Below are 23,502 nucleotides of genomic sequence, written 5' to 3' on the forward strand. Positions count from 1 at the left end.
TTTTTTATTACAGTGCTTGGTATCTGGGGCTTAGGGCTGAGAATAACAACATTCCAACTATCTGTCACAGATCATTTATGTAGCTCTGTACAGCAGGATTGGAACTGGCTGACCACTAATGGTACACTGTAAGGAAAGGCTGCTCTTTAACGTTCCGTTGTAAAGATTTTATTTTAGTGGAGCAGACAAAATACTACTGCAAACCAAGTAATAGGTTAACTAGGCAGGGCTGAAAGCTGAACAACCTAAAAGTCCAAGTTCAAAATTATTCACAACCACTTTCTGCTAAAAATGTGGTACTATGAAATTTAAAAGCCCCTTAATATTATTTTCTTTCTTTCTTTTTCTTTTCTTCTAAACAAATTATGTCCTTTTCTATAAAGACTTACCTATTTTAGGAAGAAGTGCGAGAGGGAACACAATGGCAACACAAATGATTATTAGCAGTGTTTCTCCATCAAGATACCAAGACCTATCAGGAAAAAAAGTTCTATTTTAGGCACAGGACTTCAGCGTTTGTGTTTATACACACACACACACACACACACTCATATGGTATAACCATTACAACCAACCATTAGGAAAAGCCTACTTCTTTTTGTTAAAATACGTTCTTGTGGGATCCTATTATTCTTGTTAATGAATTCACATTTAAAAATGTATCAAAACAATGAGATGTCATTTTTCAACTACCAAATTAGCAAATATTTTAAAGTAAGATAATAGACAATGTGAGTGAAGAGTGATGAGATGTACACAAAACTAGTGAAAGTATGAACTGTGTAAATTACCTTTCTGGAAAGCAGTTCGGCAATAGATACTGAGAGCCTTAAAATATTTGACACTTAACAAATGACTATTAAAAATAAGAGAACAATCATCAATAAGAACATTTTTGTAAAAAGATGTTTACTGAAAACATTTAAAATAATGAAAATTGGAAACAAACATCTAAGACCATGACAATTTTAAAATAAATTATGAGACTATGGGACAATCATAAAAAAAATTTTTATAAGTATAATAATATACTGAATATATCATAAATATACTTAGTATGATAACAAGTTTGAGGGAAAATATAGATTCATTAAATATGGAACGGAACTGCAATATATTGATAGCCATTATCCCTGGGTGGTAGAATGATGGGTACTTTTTCTTCTTTATAGTTTTCCATATTTTTCAAATTTTCAGGAAAGGGCATGAACTACCAGGAGAAAACATATTACATTTTTCATATAAAAGCAATAGAATAATGAACGAGAAAAGGTAGATTAAAAGTGTGATAGTGTATTTGATTATTTAAAAAAAAATTGATGCACATTTAAAAAAAGTCAGAAAGATATACTTAAAATACCAAAAGTGGATATTTCTATGTAGCAGCACGGAGAAATTTTTATTTTATTTACTGGTTACATATACATGGTTTTAATTTTTCAATATAAAAATACATGTGTTGAAGTTTTTAAAAATTAGACAATTTCCCCAAGACTTTAATAGTAAAGACTTTGCTTTAGTACATAAAAATTAAACAATTCATGAGAGAAGTACAACTAGTAAATACACATGAAGAAAAATCCAATCTCTGGCACTAATTAAAGAAATAAATAATAAGGCTATAGAAATTAAATGAGTAAAAATATTTAAAAAAAAATTCAAGGATGTGGAATAATTGGTACTTCACACATTGCTAGTGATCTTGTCAATTAGCATTATCTTTTGGAAAAACATTGCTAATATGTACAAAGGACAATAAAAATGTGGTAATCTACTCTAAGAGAATAATCTAAAATATAAAGAATTCTATGTGTATGAAGCTGTGACTACAACATTATTATAATATTAGAAAGTTGAGGTAAAATCCTATATATCTAACAATAGAAAATGTTTATGTCAAAAACAGCACACTCTTTTTTTTAAAAATTTTTATTGGATATATGTATAACTGATTCATTTTGCTGTACACCTGAAACTAACACATTGTAAATCAACTACACTCCAATAAAAATTTTTTTAAAAAAGCACACTCAATGGAATGTTAAGCAGCTTTTGAAAAAAACATTTAGTAAAATAGAAACTACTAATGATAGAAATACAAAATAAATATTATTAACTATGTTTGAAAAACGCTTTTTGGGAAAAATTCAAAGGAAATAAAATGATAACAGTGATTAGGTAAGAGATGGTATTATGCATAATTTTTATTTGCTTTCTCTTCTAAATTTTCTGCATTGTAGCTGTCATATTTTTACACTGAAACATATGCATATATACACATGCACAATGGTAACAAAGTAAAATTCACGCTAATATGAGAGCTGGGAGCATCAAAGACAATAGGTATTACTTTTCAAGTCATTTGGTAGATGCTCTCAGAATTTCCAGTTGGCTATAATGTATCCTTTCACTACCAGATAGCCAAAGTCTCCCACTGCCTGTTAAATTAAGAAAATGGACAAATTCCTAGAAACATACAATATACCAAGACTGAATCAGGAAGAACTAAAAAATACGAACAGACCAATAATGAGTAAGAACACTGAATCAGTAATCAAAAACCCACCAACAAAGAAAAGCCCAGGACCCATGGTTTTACTGGTGAATTCTACCAAACGTTTCAAGAAAAATTAACGCCAATACTTCTCAAACTCTTCCCAAAAATTGGAGTGGAGTGAACACTCCCAAACTCATTTTATGAGGCCAGCATACCCTACTATCAAAGCCACATAAGGACACTGCAAAAAAAACAAAACTACAGACCAATAACCCTGGTGAAAATTCTCAACAAAGTATTAGCAAACTGAATTCAACAGCACATTAAAAGGATCATACACTATGATCAAGTGGGATTTATCCATGGGATGCAAGGGTGGATCAACATATGAAAATCAATCAACATGATATAGCACATTAATAGAATGAAAGATAAAAATCATATGATCATCTCAATAGCTGCAAAAAAAAGAGCATGTGACAAAATACAATATCCTTTCATGATAAAAACCTTCAACAAATTTGATATAGAGGGAACAAATCTCAATATAATAAAGGCTGTAGGTTGAAAGCTTCTTCTCTAAGATCAGGAACAAGACCGGGGTGCCTACTCTTACCACTCTTATTCAACATAGTACTGGAAGTCCTAGCTAGAGCAATCAGGCAAGAGAAAGAAATAAATGGCATACAAATTGGAAAAGAAGTAAATCTGTCTTTATTTGTGGATATGATCTTATATATAGAAAATCCTGAAGACTGCAACCAAAAAACTGTTAGAGCTAATCAACAAATTATGTAAAGTTGAAGGATACAAAATCAACATACAGAAATCAGTTGTGTTTTTATAAACTAACAAAGAAATATCTGAAAAAGAAATAAAGAAAACAATCCCATTCACAATATCATGAAAGCAATAAAATACTTATGACTATTTAACGAAGGAAGTGAAAGATTAGTACACTGAAAACTATGAGGCTTAAATGAAAGAAATTGAAGATACAGACAAATGGAAAGATATCCAGTCTGTGTTCATGGATCAGAAGAATCAATAGTGTTAAAATGTCCATACTATCCAAAGCTACCTATAGAGTCAATGCAATCGCTACCAAATTCCAATGACATTATTTCCCAAAATAGAACAATCCTAAAATTTGTATGGAACCAAAGAAGACTCCAAATAGCCAACGCAATCCTGAGAAAGAAAACAAAGCTGACTTCAAACTATACTACAAAGCTTTAGTAATCAAAACAATATAGTACTGGCATAAAAATAGACACACAGACCAACAGAACAGACTAGAGAGCCTAGGAATACCCCCTCCCCACCCCATATACTGTCAACTAATATTCAACAAAGGATCCAAGAATATTCAGTGGGGAAAGAAGTCTTTTCAGTAAATTGTACTGAGAAAATTGGATAGCCATATACAGAAAAATGAAATCTATCTTACAGCATTCACAAAAATTAACTTGAAATAGATTAAAGACTTAAATGTAAGACCTGAAACTATAAAACTTATAGAAGAAAACACAAGGAAAAAGCTTCTTGACATTGGTCGTGGCAACAGTTTTTTTTAAATATGACACCAAAAGCACAAGCAACAAAAGCAAAAATAAAAGGAACTATATCAAAATAAAAAGCTTCCGTACAGCAAAAGAAACAATCAACAAAATGAAAAGGCAATCTACGGAATGGAAGAAAATATTTCCAAATCATATATCTGATAAGAGACTAATATTCAAAATACATAAAGAACTCACACAGTTCAATAGCAAAAAATCAAGCAATATTAGATTAGATTAGAGGAAATAGACATTTTTTTTCTCCAAAGAAGATATATGAATGGCCAACAGGTATGTGAAAAGATGATCAACATCTCTAATCATCAGGGAAATACAAATCAAAAGCACAATGAAATATCACCTCACACCTGTTAGTATAGGTATCATCAAAAAGACAAGAGAGGGTCTTCCCTGGCAGTCCAGTAGTTAAGACTTCGCCTTCCAATACAGGGGGTGCGGGTTTGATCCCTGGTCAGGGAGCTAAGATCCCACATGCCTCGTGGCCAAAAAACCAAAATATAAAACAGAAGCAATATTGTAACAAATTCAATAAAGACTTTAAAAATGATCCACATCAAAAAAAAACTTAAAAAAAAAAAGACAAGAGATAACAAGTATTGACAAGGATATGAAGAAAAGGGAAGCCTTGTGCACTGTTGGTGGGAATGTGAATTGGTTCAGTCACTATGGAAGACAGTATGTTGGTGCCTCAAAAAATTAAAAACAGAACTACCATATGATTGGTCCAACAATCCCACTTCTGGGCATACATCTAAAGGAAATTAAAACAGGATATCAAAAAGATATCTGTACTCCCATGTTTATTGCAGCATTATTCACAATAGCCAAGATATGGAAACAACCTAAGTGTCTGTCAATGGATGAATCGATAAAGAAGATGTGGTGCATACACGCACACACAATGGAATATTATTCAGTCATGAGAAAGAAAGAAATTTTGCCATTTGTGATAACATCAATAGACCAACGTGAGCATTATGCTAAGTGAGATAAGTCAGACAGAAAAAGACAAATACTGTATATCACATATTTGTGGAATCTAAAAAAGCTGAACTTGTAGAAACAGAGTAGAATGGTGGTTAGCAGGGGCTGGTGGGTAGGGGAACTGAGGAGATGTTGATCAAATGGTACAAACTTGCAGGCAGAGGATGAATAAGTTCTGGGAATCTAATGCAAAGCAATGTGATTATGGTTAACATAACTATTTTATATACTTGGAAGTTGCTAAGAGACTGGATGTTAAATGTTCTCACTACAGAAAAGAAATGATAAGTACACAAGGGAATGGAGGTATTAGCTAACACTACAGTGATAATCATACCACAGTACATAAGTGTATCAAATCTACACGTTGGACACCTTAAACTTAAACAATGTTGTTACATGTAAATATCTCACTTTAAAAAAAAAAAAAAGGAAAGAAAGAAAAGGTTTTCCTCTACATGGGCTTCAGCCCATGGCTTCTAACACAAACTGTATGATTCACTGTGTCTCTTTTACACCTTGGTGTATGAAGAAGTCCTCTTTAATGTATCTTTAAAAGGTACTATTGGACTTCCCTGGGTGTGCGATTTCGATCCCTGGTCAGGGAACTAAGATCCTGCACGCCATGCAGTGCAGCCAAAAAATAAAAAAAGATACACACACGAGAAAAGGTACTGTTGGGTGCTGACAACTTCCTCTTTAACAGAACAAGAGAAGGAGCAACAGCAGAAGCCACACCGTGAGCACAGCTCACCCTCCTCCACCCTAACTCATGCCTTTAGGAAATGCATGTGCCAGAAACTAAAGCCTACACGTAAGTATTTCTAGCTAATGGGCCTGCATGTGCGCATGCCCCTCAAGTCCTGGTATGCAGGAGGTTCTAAGAGCGTGCAGAGATTACAAATACAACATGACACTCCTCGGCGTATTCATCTTCTAATCACTCCTGAATACATATGAAAATGGGAACTTCAAAATAACCCTCACTGAGGAACACCTGGCAACTAAATTTCTGAAGCTGGCAAAAAGCCCAGGGCTCTATGCCTGAAATCTCCTTCCTTCTGGGACCCAAAACAGACTCAGACAGTTGCAGCGCAAGGAGAAAAAAAAGGCCCAGAGGCGCACCAAAGTAGATTCCATCTGTTAATTCTGCTGTCCCTGCTGTCATGAAGGGAGAGCTGGGCAAAGGGAGCACGTTAATCCTCAGGACCAAAGACTCTTTTCTCCTGTATAAGAATCTTAGGAACACTTTGAAATCCTGAACTTTATAACATACACTATTATATACTTTATAACTTTATAATTTCAGATCACAATTCACTCATGTCCGTAGAAGCCACATGACTGCCCAGAGCACTGAACTGGGGGCCAGAAGATAACTTCACCTCCTCCCAGCGGTTAACTCAGAATCACAGAGTTATGGAATGTTAGAGCTAGAAGGGACCTCAGAGATCATCTGGTTCAACAACTTCATTCTATGTCTGCAAAATCAGCAAAAGGATGATGATGATCTTAGTAATAGAAGCAATGGAAACACTCTCTATTCTTCAATAGTCACTCTGGAATTTATGGTATTTTTTCAGATACTGCCTCATTTTTCTCAAGATTGTGATTTCTTTACACTGTCTTCACAGGATTAAACTTTTAATTCCTAATATTAAAAAGAACTATTGCAAAAAATAATTTCTCTGTCCCTGGTTTGGCTACTGGTTAATATTAATCATTTCTTATCTTTATTAAGTTATCTTAATACAGGCAATTATAAATACAATGCTTTTCTTTACCATTCATCAAAAACAAAGGCAATACAGTAAGGAACGATAAAGTTAGTTTAAATTTCATGTGCATGTCACAGTCAACTGAATTGTGCTTGGCAATGGATATTTTCCAAGGAACAGAAATGATTAAACTTACAAAATAAAACTCCACCTTGAGAAATACAAGCCAGTACAAAGAAATTGCAAAAGCACATTTTATAACTCAAGATTTTAGAAGAATATGCTAACCTGAAAATTTTTCCTAAGTGGGGGAAAAAAGAGTTATCTAACAAAACCCCTATTTTCCTACTGTGATCTACTGTAAATATACACTCTCTTCAAGCCAAAAGAATTAGAGTAAAAAGTTTTATACTTCCTGGAAAACTTCCTGTGGATTTAATCCTATATGATAAAAATGTTCCAAGTATGAAATATAGAGTATAGATCCTTAGCTGTATTGCAAATGCTTTGGCATGCAGGTTTTTTCCCGTATTTTAATGAAAACCAGATTTATTTATAAGTTGCTTTAATTTCATTCTCGAATGGAACAAGAGTATCATATGTTCTGAATTAGGATCTTACTCACATCCCATATCAATTATGTAACTCAAATGCAAGACAACTTAATTGTGTCAATCATATTCCGCTGACAAGATCATTAAATGTTAACAGAGAGCTTCCAACTTTTAACAGCCATAGATTTTTTGAATATAAGTTATTCTATGAAAAATATAGATGCCTCATAAAAATTTGGTATCAGTATTATAGCTTCTGACTTCTAATAATAATTTTTGAAATTAGGATATTATGAAAATAGTTTCTTCTTGATAGCATCTTCATAAAGGTTTATTTTTCACAAAGGTACATCAAATCTCACGGATAACACAGAAAATAAGCACAACAGAAAATTCTTAACTGCAATGCATTGTAATTCAAACCCTCAAAGTATATCAGTATCAGATTAATCTCACAGAAGAGATATTGCTCTGTAACTCTACCTAGAAATAAACTGCCCAGATAGTTAAATCAATTACCATAACATTTGTGTCTTAATTATTTTACAGCATTAAGGTTTAAAGACTAATGATTTAACTGCATTCTAACCAATTAATATAATTAGTCACTTACTAACGCTTTTCAAGACTTTGAAGTCCAAAATAAGTGAATACACATTACATTTAAAACAAGACGAGGCTGTTAAAAAGATGTGCAATTTTAAAACATCCTAACAGAGATGATGTAAACTGGCCACAGTATTTTGAAGCATACAGTTGTAAAAATTCATTTCTGACATGTAAAAATAACATTTTTATCAATTTTCTACTAATATGAATAAGACGGAGTTAATTTTTATTTGTTTCTTTAAACAAATCAGAGAAAAAAAAACCCAATAAAGTAAATGACAACTGATTTAAAATGAACCTATGGTAAAAGTATCACTTTTAGAAAAAGAAGACCTAAGTTTTAATAGTTCTGTCACATACTACCTTAATTATTTCTAAAACTTTATATGTATTTTTGTCCTTGTGATATATGACAATAAAAAAGAAAATAAACAGAAGTCACCAAATTCAGGACCAAGAACAAGGAGAACACATGTGACAACTAGTAGGATTAACATAGTTTATGCAATACATGCAAATATGACTCTGACCTTCCTGGCAGTCAGAGCAAATAGGGAAGAACTACCTTTATATAGTTATTATTACTGGAATTCCTTCTTTTTTTTTTTTTTTTTTGAGGTATAACTGACATACGACATTACGGAGTTGCTTAATTCTCCACATTTACACTATGCTATCAGCTTACAAAAGCATGTATATTTATAATATCTTATTTGGTCATCTCAACAACTTTGTTAAGAAGGCAGTACTGGCACCACCATTGTGCCAGATGAAGAAACCTCGGGCCCCAAATTAAATTATATGGCCAAAAGAAGTTAAATTAATTTCCTGAGGTTACTGAATATGAAATGGAGAGAATTTACTCTTAGTCTAACATTCTTTATTTCACCTCTTATTGCCTTGAGTTCTTAGCCCTAAATTATAAAAGAAATTTATTGCGTAGAATTAAAAAAACATTTTTTTTTATACAGCAGGTTCTTGTTATCTATTTTATACATATTAGTGTATATATGTCAATCCCAATCTCCCAATTCATCCCACCACGACCCTGCTCCCTGCCGCTTTCCCCCCTTGGTGTCCATACGTTTGTTCTTTGCATAGAACTTTTTGAGTAATAGAAGTTGTCCTCAATATTTTTACAGCAAATACAAAAGCAAATTTTACATAGGTATGTCATTTAGCAACTGTTTATCAAAATAAGAGCAAAAAACTTAAAAGTAACTAGATAAAGCTATAGATAAAATAAAAAACAAGGTAGGTGTATCAGATGTGATAATGAATGTGGAAACCTATACAAAGTGCTATACAAAGGCACAATATCTTCCAATGATGAAAAATCATTAAGGACTTCTACTTACCTTTTTTCAATCACATATTCTTGATGGTTCCTATTCAGATTTAAACCATACCATATTTTCCTTATAAATATGTATTTGCAGTTGTCTAAGTAGAATTCTTTCATGGAAGCCAACTTGTAAAATCTAAAACTCAATTTTGAAAACTTGCCCGGCAGTCCAGAACAAGTTCAAATATTGGAGCAAAACAACCAAACATTTAAATCTAAAAGTCTGACGGGTTTTAGTGTTGTGGTTTAGAAACTATATATAATAATTTGATGACAATTAAAAGGATTCATTTAGCCTTTTCAAGTTTATTTTTCTAAAAATTTCATGTTATACGTAGTAAAAGGAGAAGTATAATTAATCTGGGTTTTTTCCGCCATAAAAAAGAGATGAGTCAATAGTCTTTAGAACCCAGTATATTTTTTTTAACATCTTTATTGGAGTATAATTGCTTTACAATGTTGTGTTAGTTTCTGCTGTATAACAAAGTGAATCAGGTATATGTATACACATATCCCCATATCCCCTCCCTCTTTCGTCTCCCTCCCACCCTCCCTATCTCACCCCTCTAGGTGGTCACAAAGCACCGAGCTGATCTCCCTGTGCTATGCGGCAGCTTCCCACTAGCTATCTATTCTACATTTGGTAGTATATGTATGTCCATGCCACTCTCTCACTTCATCCCAGCTTACCCTTCCCCCTCCCCGTGTCCTCAAGTCCATTCTCTACATCTGTGTCTTTATTCCTGTCCTGCCCCTAGGTTCTTCAGAACCTTTTTTTTTTTTTTTTAAGATTCCATGTATATGTGTTAGCATACGGTATTTGTTTTTCTCTTTCTGACTTATTTCACCCTGTATGACAGCCTCTAGGTCCATCCACCTCACTACAAATAACTCAATTTCTTTTCTTTTTATGGCTGAGTAATATTCCATTGTATATATGTGCCACATCTTTATCCATTCATCTGTTGATGGACACTTAGGTTGCTTCCATGTCCTGGCTATTGTAAACAGAGCTACAATGAACATTTTGGTACATGACTCTTTTTGAATTATGGTTTTCTCAGGGTATATGCCCAGTAGTGGGATTGCTGGGTCATATGGTAGTTCTATTTTTAGTTTTTTAAGGAACCTCCATACTATTCTCCATAGTGGCTGTATCAATTTACATTCCCACCAACAACGCAAGAGGGTTCCCTTTTCTCCACACCCTCTCCAGCATTTATTGTTTGTAGATTTTTTGATGATGGCCATTCTGACTGATGTGAGGTGATACCTCATTGTAGTTTTGATTTGCCTTTCTCTAATGATTAGCAATGTTGAGCATCCTTTCATGTGTTTGTTGGCAATCTGTATATCTTCTTTGGAAAAATGTCTATTTAGGTCTTCTGCCCATTTTTGGATTGGGTTGTTTGTTTTTTTGATATTGAGCTGCCCAGTATTTTTAAAGTAAGAAAGAAGGGCAGTGTAACATGGTTTAGTATTGTTTATAATATTGTTAAACAACAGGAAATGAAACAAATTTTTTCTAATAATGCTTTATAACAGGATCTTACACAAGTATGTTGTAATGTTATCACTCTGATTTATCTTTATCACTATCGTTCGCTGAAAAGTGGCAGCAGTATTATCCACTCCCCTCCTCTAAGACCTTTACTGTCAGTGCTTTCTGCCTTCCCCCATCCCCCACCCAATCTTTCATATCCAGAAATTTCTCCTTTACTCTTCTCCAAGAGCTAGCTCATACCTGTCCTGCCCTTTCATGCCCCCATGGAATGCAAGAATTACACTGGCGCATCAGAGGGTTCACAGCGCCGTGCTCTGCACATAATGGAACATCACCAGACATCTGCAGAGTGTTTTCTTCTCTACTATTACTCTGCCTCTGCCTAATTTGTAAGTGTCTTGAGGGCAGGGGCTACATTTATTTTACTTCCCACAAGGGCTTAATATATATTTATTGAATTAATAAATGAATGGATACAATGTGAAGTATTTTTTTCTTACCCATTATGGTCTCCAGACAAAAATTCTGAAATAGCAGCAGGAAGCTCTGTTTTAATAATTAAAAGATAAGATGACATAGCTGCAAACAGAATAAAAAGAGTTCCTATTAGAATTCTATAATTTTTACCCATTTAAAGAACAATCTATCCAGAAATATGGATGTCCATTTGGGCTATGACAGCATGTGGAAGATTAATTCATACTGCACTATCCTCAAAGATAGATATATACCAGGAATGGAGATAAAAAATAACTTTGTAGAGAAGAATAATTGGTATGCTCATTAGGTATCTTTTGTTTCCTTTCAAGTCCAAGGCAAACGATTTAGGTAAAAGAAAGGGTCTTGATTATAGGCCACTTATAAATGAAATTTTGCTTGAAGTTTGGCCAAAACTCTTAATGTTATTCCCCTGTCCAAGGCATTAGCGGTTAGTCTAGCAACATTTGATATAGATACAGGAGATAAATACGTATAGCTAATAAGTTTGATTACTTGTTCTTTCTTACTAGAGAGAGACCTCCCCCCAGAAGTCTCACTTCCTCTCTCTCCTTTTCTCTGCCACTGTCCTCCCACACACATTTTTGGACACGTTATTATAAAACAATGAGTTACATTTTAAATTGTCCTCTAAAACAGAGGAGAAAAGATTCAATTGCAACTATTAAGCATATTAAAGAGACAAAGCTTATAACTTTTATTCCATTATATTAACAGGGCTCATCTGTATTATGCAATCAAAACCTGAAGCTAGCATTATTTCTCACATTCTATCAGACAGGATCCAAGAACTTTTATAGCATTTTAATAATGATTCTATTTCTCGTATAACTATAAAAAAACCCCACATCTTATTAACCTTCTATCATATACTAGGAAATGTTTAATATGGTTACAGAATACAGAACTCATTTATATGTAAATACTTGAGTTTAAACTTAAATGCTTAAGTATATAGAAACCCAGATGATTTAGAGTCAGTTTAACAGAGTAATAATCTCTGTTTCCCCCAGAGATTAAGTATATATTAAAAAAGAGCCAACAAGAATATGTCCGTGAAGAATAGAGTGTACTCTGTGTGCATGTTAATTTTATTACTTATTTATATTTCAGGAAACATTTCACTTTCTCCTTGGACCTACAAAAACTAAGAACACAAATGAATGCCAAGTCTGAATGGCAAAAATCTGGGGAAAAACTGATTAAAAGGCTCAAAGAGTTTAAGAAGAAGAATGTATGTTTCTCAATAAACATATTTAAAAGTAGCTGAACTTCACAATTATTACAGTGTTGTGTGACCACTCGACCCTGGGGAAAAAAAAAAGCATATATACTAGTTTGTGTATAAATTTACATGAAGATAGGCAACGCTTACATATACAAACACATACACTCTCTTTTTTTTTTTTGGTAAAACAACATGTACTTATGGCAAAGTAAAATTTAGAACAGTTAAGTAAATAGTCACTTCTCTGCAATGAAAATATACATATTCACATTTTCCAGTTTATGACTATTTCTTTTTTCCCAGCAGAAGTACAGCTGTTGAAATAAAGCCTTTTCCTCAGCAGAAGTACAGTACATTTCTCCAAACTCTCTGTAAGTTATGGGACATTACAATTAATTGTAAGCGAAAAGATATTCTAAGTCGTTCATATTCTCATAAGGAAAAATGCTACCAATTTGGTACAGAACAGAAGGAAGGTTTAGATTAACCTTCTCCACTAAAGGATTTGGGGGTCTTTGTTTATAATACTTTATCTATTCCAAAGAATCATACACATATGGTGTGATGATGAAAATCATGAACTGAATATTCTGAAACTGGCCTAGAGCTACTTAAATATATCTTCCAAGGGAAAAAAATTAAAAAGTACTTGAAAACAAGGAATGCAGACTTCCTACACAATGTAATTTATTATCTGCCCATCAGTCTTTCTTGCTTGGATTAATCCAATACCACATGCTTTTCTAAAGTTTCAGACATTCATCTCTTTCAGTAATTTTCTATTATTTCTTTTAGATCTTTAGTTGTAAAAAGCTTCAATGAATATGAGATCATATTTCTTCCTAATATACAATCTGTCATTCTTCCCAGAATTTCTATTAGCCCCTGGCTAATCATTTGATCACTTTTATCCTCTGTTGTAGCCTTAACTCTTTGGTTTTCAAATGGGAGTCCTATTTCATTAGATTCCAGTCTGAAGAATCATGTATATTTCAAGAAATATGAACTCACCAAACATATGTTTCTCTCTCAGAAAAAAAGATCTCAGCATACAAGATATAAATATAATAAAACATGTAAAATACTGCTTCTTAGAGAATGCTGGTGTTTGTTTTAAGAGCTACAAAACCACAGAGCTCATGATGGGGAAAAACTCCACTGATTAAGCAAGCAAAACAAAGAAAGACACTATCCTTTTCACTGTCTAGATTATTTTTTCCTAACCACAAGAAAACTTTCATGCAAGGACTAGCACCTTAACATATTATATGTAGTACAGAGAGCAGCAAACAAAAATTACTGAATATACATTAAGTTAGGAATACATCTTAGATTTACATAAAAAGAACAGTCAGCTCAATAAAATAAACTGGAAAAGTTTTAAAGATATAAATTCAATAGGAATGCTCATATATCCATTGTTTTTAACCCAAAGGTTCACTAGCTCCAAAAGCTGCTTGCCACACCTTTCATCTCATGTCTTCTATTAATAGCTAAGGAAGTGTTTAAGGACTTATCTTAGAGACAGGTCAAAAGCAAGAACTTGTAAATGATTTTTGCTGACATCGATACACAGTATAGACTCCTAATACAAGACACACCATGTTGTCCTTTAAATTAATAGCTGTAACAGGGTCATCCACAAGAGCCATGGTTATAGCTAAGTGGTTCTGGCCTTCATACCACCAAAGCCAGAATTAGGGCTAGAAGACATACCTTGGTGACAGGTATTCAACCATTACAAATCATTCAGTTTCACCATATTAACTAAATAGGTATTCTTTTCTCCTTCATTTTAAACATAACAAATAGAACTCATTTAATAGAAACTGCCCTGGGAGGGAAATAAAAAATCTGTCAACTTAATCGAAACACAGAAGTTGAAAGAATTCTTTAAAAACCATGTGGAGAAGCAACTGTTCTATTAAGAAATGACTAAAATAGGGTAAAATTTGATTAGGCAATAGCAAATAGTAAGGTATTAATATTGGTTGATCTAATCCTAAAGAGAAACACATGAGTTGGGAGCATGGAGGCTGAGGGGAGAGATGTCAAAAACACAAAAGGGAAAAGTGCTCTGGAGGAGAAGAATTATAAGAACAGTGAACATCTGGGGGCTTAGTATGCCTACTCTAAGTGATTTGTAAGTTATTTTCTCATTTAAAGTTAAGTTTAAATTTATTTCCTCACCACGAACCTGTGAGGTAGACACTTATTTCACAGGTGAGGAAATGGAGGCACAAAGAGTTAACTTGCCCAAGCTAGTGATGGTGGAAGCAGCCCATCTGGCTTGAGAAATCTGCACTGTTAACTGTTACATTATGAGAAAGTGCAGAGAAGCAAAGTGGAGAAGAAATCCACCACAGGAAAAAAAAATAAGAAAATTCTATCAAAAGGACCACTCCCCAGCATTATTCTTTTTTTTTCCATCACCATTTAAACAACAAATTGCTTCCGAATGCTGAGTTTAGCAGTTGGGTTCAAAGAAAATAAAGAATTTCTACAACACAGAACATTAGTTAGAAGCGTTAAAAACACTTATAATGTTCATTTCACTTTGAGATGTATTTTCATTTCAGTTTGTAGCTGGTTTGGTAAAGTGTTTAGTCAAGATTCCTCAGATAGGCTACGGAGTTTCATGATAGGACTACTGCATTTACCACTATGATTCTATTGCATCTACAGCTATTACTGTAGTTCAGAAGAGAAAGTGTCCTGTTCTCACATATTTGAGATATTAACACTACACTGAAATTGAAAAAAATTAATACAAAAACCAATTCTTCTTCCCACAAACCCTGTACTCTCATAGGCTACTTTTCCCAGGACTCCTTAAAAAAAAAAGAAAAAAAAAGACAAAGCTTCAATTGGAGTGTGGACCTAAGAAACCATTAGTTTACAAAAATAATTTATCCTTTTTGTTAAACACTTAAAAACACGTATGAAGATAAGATTATGTAGATCTATTTTTAAAACAGAATTAGGCTTTCAGCACTTGGAAGAAGTTCAGCAACTTCTTGAAGGATTAGTCAGCCAGTTCTAAACAGATGTACTATGGGAGGAAATAATAAGTTTGCCTTTCCTTCTAAGAGAGATTCAGTTTTACTTCAAACATGTTTTTAGTCATGGACAGCAACTGGTTTATTCTATTTAATGTGTCTTATTAACCTGGTGTTCCTACTAAATGTCCAAATGCCACTGAAAGTATGTCTCCATTCAAAATAATACACAACACAATCTCTCTCGTTTTTAAAAAGGACTTTTTAAAAAACTCTGAAAACAAGGTCATTTCCCTAATTTGTGCACAAATGGAAATCAAAAATATATGGAGGAACTTTTCCCCCCATAACCCTAGGAAAATATATATCTTTGCTTTACTATTTATCAAGATCTTAAACTTGAATAAAAACTGACCAGAATATTTACTATTCTGAGAACCCTATAATTAAACTTCAATTAACAATTGTTACTAAGAAATACATTATTTTCAAAACCTTTTTAAAGTGACATGTAACCCGCAAATTTTGTCAAAGGAAGGACTTGTAAGAAAGACTCCCCTTCCAAATTTCCTTTATTTCTCCTATTCTAAGACAGTGCTTTCTAGAATTTCTGGACAATACTATTCAGGCCTCAAAAAAGCCGCAGTTTGACTACAGATGAGCTGACCAGCAGATGGCGTTGTAACAGCACTCCCAATCCCTGTATCCCAGGAGATGGTACAAACCAGTAATTCTAAGACTTCAGTTATCTTACCAAAAAAAAAAATACACACACACACACACACACACACACATATATATATTTCAGTAAGAAAGTAAAGCCAAAGGGTTTCTAACTTAATATTAAATCACGATTTTGAAAAATACTGAGAATTTGAAATTTTTATAGTTCTCAACTGAGAATGATCTTATTTATACCTTTCTGCTTATGAGATTTAGAAACTGTGCTACTTGACCACATAAAAGGGCTGCTGAGTTTCTCTTAAAACTTAGATACCCAAACTGAGGCGTTAATCAAGTCTGCTGGAGTAGGTCTGTGGGATCTCTGCCAGGTTGGAAAATCTGGGTCATTCTAGCAATTTCAGGAGGTTTCAGTAAGTCTACTAATGTTTAGGGTTCCCCTTTCACAATATGGAAGTGACTCAATCTTTATTCTCCTTTAAAGAACTAAGGAAAGAAGATGCTATCCATAGTGGTCCTTCATATTTTAAAAGAGCAAAATAAGAATTTAATGTACTCCTAGGAGCCACTCACCTTGCGTTTTGAGTTGAGCAAGATATGAAACCAGAAATGACATCAATTAACTTCACTTTTATCACGTACTCATCAGAGTTAACAGGACTTTCAACTTGACTGAAGATGATTTGAGGTTTACTGCTTGATTTCTAGGGATATTTTAGCCAACTGCGTGGTCTATCTCAGGAGTTCAAACACTTGTGAAACTACTTACCTTGGTTTTTAGGAAAAGAATCTCATAATGCAACACAATTAGAGGAACTACGTGGAAACTACCTGTACTTATTTACTATTACAGTTCTTAATCCTTCAACTTGTAGTCCACTAAATTCAAACTCTCAGCCAGAGTTCTCTTCCCTCTAACAGCGTTAAATATTAAAACTCCCAGATGCTTCTTTTCTGACTTTATGTCCAAGAAACAATGACTCTCAGCAAATGCCCCTCCAGTGCCTGAGGCATCGGGCAGCTGGGGGCTCTCTGGCTCTGGCTCTGGCCTATTTTGGGCCCCTAATTTATCAGTGTTGGGAGGCAATCAGGAATTGCTTCTAAGTAGTATTTTACTACGTGGTTCTCCATTTTCTAAAGGTAATGGTTTCCATAACCCTAGAAAAAGAGTGCTAAATTTAGTGAGTCACATTTTTTTCTATTATAAAGTTTAGAGATTTTTCAAAGACAGTAGATTTTTCCAATCTATTTGTTAGACCACACTAGTGCCCTGTGACTAATACTTAGTGTGTGATTGTACTGGGGAAAAAAGGTTTTCTGTGAAGTTCTGACAGTCGATTTTTCCCTAAAGAAACCATATGCTCACTTATGCATTTTGTGTGGTCTTCTCTTGCCAGTTGATCTTCCTTTTTTAAAGGAGTACCAAACCAGGTCACTGGCTTTTCCTTCTCTCCCTCCTTCTCTTATTCCTTACTTTCTTCCTATAATAAATAAGATTTATTAAACACCTACTAAGTGCTAGGTACTTAAGAACATAAATGAATGAGCAAAATTACTTAGATATATGGAATACAAAGATGTAGGGAATAAACTGAGTCTTACTAAAAGATCCATGTAACAAATATTGATCAAGGACAATTCATGATCATCTTGCTTCTAAAGGCCCCTGTTTCATTTTTCTCATAGATTCATCAGGGGCATAGAATCCCAAGAAAACTGAGAAATGTTTAAATGTTACAAAGAATAAAAGAGTTAGGAAGCATTAATCTACGACATGATTATCCAACCTGAAAGCAGAAGATTTTAAAATACTTTATCTATTTTACATATATAAGATCTAACTCTCCTCAATATTTTCAACCTTTTAATTTTTATATAATTCTAAACTATAAACCACTCTATGGGCTTTCAAGTTTCTTTCTATCATTTATACAGTATATATAAAATTGTCTCCTTGAAGCAAAATCTTAGGCTTTTAAATAGAATTTTTTAAAATTGTCTCATTCATTCAACAAATATTATTTATTGAGTTCCTCTACCAGAAACTAGGTCACGTTCTGAAAACACATAGTTCCTGTCCCCAAGGAGTTTTAAAAATCCTCAACATTTAATCTTTTCATAGCTTTTCAAGCATTTACTATATCAGAGCAGAAAGAACAAAGCCTTTAGAAGTAGACCAAGTGAGATTTGAGTCCTGGCTGTATTAAGGGGTAAAGGTAAGCAAGTCATTTATCCCTTCTGAGCACTGATTTCGACCTCTGTAAAACGAGGATAGTATCATCTACCCTGAAGAGCTGTTGTAAGTATAATTAAAGTGTCTAGGAGGAGGCTTGACCTAAAGACAATCTATTATATTATTTTTCATTTCTAAACAACCACTGAAAAACTCCAACCATTTATACTAATAGTGAATATACTATCTTTCAAAAATGCTATCTGAACTATATTATATATGCAGATAGGCATGTAAGAAGTGCAAACATTTAATCTGATGCTATACACTTCATATCATCTTATAAATATCCAATGTATTTCCAATTAACAAAGAGAAAAGTCAAAATCCATTTTGAAAGAATAACATTAAATAAGTCATATGCACAACATATTAAAGATCCTCCCAAATAAGTATGCTGTTTCTTCTCAAGCATACATGGCTTAGCGCTGTTAAGGGCTTCCACAGACCTAGCTTAGATTAATCAAGAAATTACCTTGTAAGCCTGGAATTCCTAGATTTTAACCTCAGAGGCTCAGCGGCTGCCCTAAAGGGTAGTTCTAAGAACTGAGACTCTCCTTTCTGAAAAAGAATAGCATCCATGAAAGCTTTTAGAGCAATAGTTTCTGACTTGTTAAAGATACCTAAGAAAAGACCAAATCATCTTTTGAACCAAGCATAACCCTCCCACAAAACCTTCCTGTAATAAAAATATTTTAATGTTCTGAAGGAATTAACATGCCTATCAAAGTGCTAAATTAGAATGTGACTTTTGTGGTAAGAAGGGACCTTAAGCTTCGTGCTTTTCCCATCCTACCCCCAGCAATTTAACAAAGAGGAAACTGAAGCTGAGAGGAATTTTCCCAACACACATGGCTACCCAATGGCAGAGACTGGAGCAGACAGAATTCAACATATCTGACTTCCAACCCAGTGTTCTGCTCAGAAGAGCAAGTTTCCAAGTCTACTATAATAAAGGAATGATTATATGCACATCTTGCTAAGAGAAAAGAAAGAAAAGCTCCGAAAATACGTTTCAGTTATTATTTAGTGGGCTCTCAATAAATAAACTTTTAACCACTGTGAAGAAAATCATGAGGACATTATTCTAAAAATGGAATAAGCATTACCAGCTTTTCTGAATTTGAGGGACATTAAAAATTTCTGTGATTGCGTCTAAGTCACTTTTTAAGAAAAGTTTCTGAAACAAAGCAAGCAAGCAAATCAACAAACAGAGTTGGAATAACTGATGATTTATCTGCCACCAAATGCAGGAATTCTTTCTAGAACATTCTGACAACTGACCAACCAGCTCTGTTTGAATGTTTTCAGGGATACAGAGCTTTTTCAAAGGAGTGTAGGCCATCTCCATTATCACATAGCTTAGCATTCCAAATGAAACCAGACCGGCTTCACTGTAGGTTTCTACCCATTAGAACCAGTTCTGCCCTCCAGAACCATACTAAATTAGTCTAGTATCTTTCTATATTTCATGTTCAGCTTTTCAAATATTTAAAGCTAGTGATCAGTCTAGAAGTCCCCTTTTCTTCTTGATAAATATAGCTGGAATATTAAAAAGTACTTGGAAATAGCACATATAAATCATATTCAGCTCCATTAAGCTTTAAAAAAAGGTTTATCCAGTTCCAAGTATTGTGCTAGGTTCTGGGACTACAAAGAGAAATGAGACATAATCCTTGCCTTAGAGGAGTTGACAATATAGTGGGGAAGTAAAAGCATATACAGAGATAACTTCAACCTAATAACAGCAAGTGCTAAAATAGAGTCATGTACAATAACAGTTGCACACCAGATTAGGGAACAAGGAAGAGATCAGGGTGAAGGATACAGAGAATACAACAGCAGGCATTTTGCCAGTCACAAATTTAGATCCAAAGTCCTGGGTTGAAAACTCTGCATAAAATAAACAATAGTTAACCCTAATCAAAACAAAATGTGCTTGATGGTTCTTACTAATCATATAGAGAGGAAAATAAGGGATTGAAAATATCAAAACATACTTTCACATTAGCGACATTACAAGTGCACATTTAAGCAATACGTATTTGCTAAAATAAAGTATTCCAAAGTAGATCTTAAAATCAATGATATTATATAGATTCATTAGGTAACAGACTGGTTACTGACTGCTAATGTGAAGAGTGAAGTGTGTGTTACAAGGAAATTATTTGGTACGACATCCAAGAAAGCATTCTTCTCCTTCAATAATATTTTTTTTTGCCCTGAAAATTCAAAGAATTAAAACATGAATGTTCAGGATTTCCAAAACAATGGCAAATACAATTTATTGTTGGAATGTTAATTTTTTCCTTGACCAAGAAACTCATTAAAGATGGAATTTTGTTGAACAATACTTAAAGTGAAATAGCTCAGATCTCGAGTATCAGTTAAACTTTATTAAAGCTGTCATCTTTAAATTATTTTGAACTGTCACAGATAAGAAATAAGATTAAAATTTCCTCTGCCCATACCTTCTTGAATAAGATCCAAAGTGCCTATCAACCTTCTCTGTGTATTTAACCTTGAAGTAAAAGTATTTATTTAGCACTCCAGTCAACGGTAAAAGAAAATTAAGATATTGTTCAGCATTTGTAACTTCTTTACAACATATACAAACATGATTCCCATAGTATTTTGGATTTAAATGTTTAATACATTTAGTCAATAACTATCAATAATTAAAAGTAATTTTTGTTTCTACATAGTTCTTGATATCAGGATCACTTTTTAATGGGAACAAGATGCAAGATAAATGTGAGAATACTTTTCATTTGTCTCAAGTTTGTTTATTTTTTAAACCACGTGGTCATTTTCAATTTCTTGGTTACAAAAGGAGATTGCCTTTCCACACCTGACACCGCCATGGAACACTACTTCCTCTAAAGCAGTATACGCCGCTGGGGATGATCAGGACAAAAGTAGAGGGGAAATACTTCAGAATCACCTGGAGAGTTTTTCCAAGCTGTACCTCACCACTATTACAACTACAGAAAGCCCATGCTTTAGAGGTGTGTTGCAGACCTAATAACAAGATTGAAATCAAGGGTTTAGCTGCAACTGAATTTAGAAACTATTGTCCTACAAGAGCTGCTAAAAAGGATTTAAAAAAAAAAAAAGAGTAATGAGGACAACACACAGGGCTTCTGAGACACCTTTGTCTACAGAGGTTCAGGTTCCCAGTTAGACCTGTAGTAAGGCAAGAAACCAAAGGAGGAAATCATTTCCATCACACTTACACATAAGCAGTGCACTTTCAGTTGCTTACCTCCAATATTCTGAATTATTATGGTGCCTGCTACCACCACCTAAAAAAGAACAAATGTATTCAGAAGATGAAAGGGGAAACAATACAAAAGGATCAGTATTTTATTAAAATCCAATAACTATGACTTAAAAACAGATGCAGACATTGAGTGAAGAGAAGCTGAAAAGAATACAATTTGCCAGCCATTTGTAATATATAAAACTAACAATCATCACATAAAAAGCCTTTCTTTAATAGTTCCATGGTTACTATAAAGAACACTTTTGTAAGTTTTCTTGGCAGTCATTTTTAAACAGTTAAAAGTGTTAAAAAGCTAGTAATCAATGGTTATCAAAGTACCAAAAAACTGAAATTGAATCTATCTGCTCTCATTCTCCCTTTTTTACTGGTTTTCTCACTTTGCTTTGTTAGGTAGACTGAGACAGTTTGAGGTGTGTTGTGTCAATGCCGTACTGCATAGAAGGGAATAATATAGTCTGCAGAGTGTATCAGCTTGGCATACACCAAGCCTTGAACATCCCAGTCGTAGGGATTAATAAAGTCTAGAGCAGAAAACTCTAGAGCCCACATATTCTCACATCTGAAAATTGAAGCAAAATGTTTCAAACTCAATAAAGTGGACTGAGTGCAAGACAACAGGAGGTGGTAAAGAGTGTAATATACTGGAGAAGTCCTCCGGTTTCAAAATGGGGCAGCTGCTGCACAGCTCTGGCCAGTTGCTGACATGTGAGAATGTGAATCCAGTGTACCTCAATCTTCTGCTTTTTCAAGAAAAGTCAGAAATTGAATTCTTTTAAAATGTCATAATTCTTTGTTGGCAATCAGCTAAAAATAAAAAAGATTTGAGCCAAACAAAATATGCCTGAGGACTATGCTCAGCCTGCAGGCTTGCTAACTTGTGATCTTTGATGACATTCCTGGGAAACTCAAGATAGCACTTTATCCATTCCTGGTCATCAGATGTACTCAGGAGAAATGATTAAACATTCTGCTTCCACTTGGGCCTTTCAGTCACTTACATCTTGGTGGATCTGTACCTCCAATGTATGTTTTGAGCTGACTAGCTATCTAAGATCATTACTACATGGACTGGGAAGAGATGACCCTTCCTCTCCTAGGAATTCCATCAGTGACACAGCATTTGCCTATCCTGGGAATAAACTAAGTTACTGAGACCTAGAAGCCTTGGGGTCTGGAAAGCAGGGCTAATGATAGAAACACTTGGCAAGGTGTCTTTGACTGTGGTAACTGCCACTCTAACATTTTCCAGAAAAATCTTTACATATCAACCCATTTAAAAATTAGTTCCAAAGTGTCACTCACAGTTATTTGTGAAAAGACTTTTTTGAAATCTTTGTATACTATCTTTCATATGCAATTGATACCTACTGTCAATCACACGTGAAATTTGGATTTTTCTAAGAATACACTGCAAAAAGCAATAATATCAGCTTATTGATGACTATCTTCCCATTTTTTGTCTGAATTTAAGCATTTTTGATCTAGAAAGTCAGTGTCTCTTTCTATCAATCTATTGATCTATCGATCTATCGATATTTACAGTGCCTAGCACAATGCATGGCACATGGTATTTGCTCAATAAATATTTGTTTGACAAGTACATAAATCCATTTACAAACAATTAAAAATTTTCCTTAAAAAGTTCAAAGCATTTCAAAAATATTTAATTTTCAGAACAATGTTACCCTATCATATGTCATATCCATATTCATATAATATCTGGAAAGAAGGAAATAGGAAAGTTTCAACCCAACTGTGGAAGTTGAGAGAAAATATTAAACAA

General features: G+C 33.9%; 1 protein-coding gene across 8 annotated transcripts in view; it reads right to left on the bottom strand.

Annotated features, from left to right (window-relative positions):
- SLC38A6 (solute carrier family 38 member 6) overlaps positions 1 to 23,502 on the bottom strand; it is an 80,516-nt gene that overhangs the window by 36,876 nt on the left and 20,138 nt on the right. For all 8 annotated transcript variants that reach the window (XM_082450443.1, XM_082450442.1, XM_082450438.1 and 5 more), the window contains exons 5-7: positions 21,699 to 21,738; positions 11,295 to 11,373; positions 390 to 472 (exon numbers count right to left, since the gene is read on the bottom strand). In XM_082450443.1, the coding sequence (XP_082306569.1) occupies positions 390 to 472; positions 11,295 to 11,373; positions 21,699 to 21,738 (202 nt within the window). The remainder of the gene's footprint in view (positions 1 to 389; positions 473 to 11,294; positions 11,374 to 21,698; positions 21,739 to 23,502) is intronic.

The sequence above is a fragment of the Balaenoptera physalus genome (assembly GCF_965194825.1).
Source record: "Balaenoptera physalus genome assembly, chromosome: 2".
NCBI classification, from domain to species: Eukaryota; Metazoa; Chordata; class Mammalia; order Artiodactyla; family Balaenopteridae; genus Balaenoptera; species Balaenoptera physalus.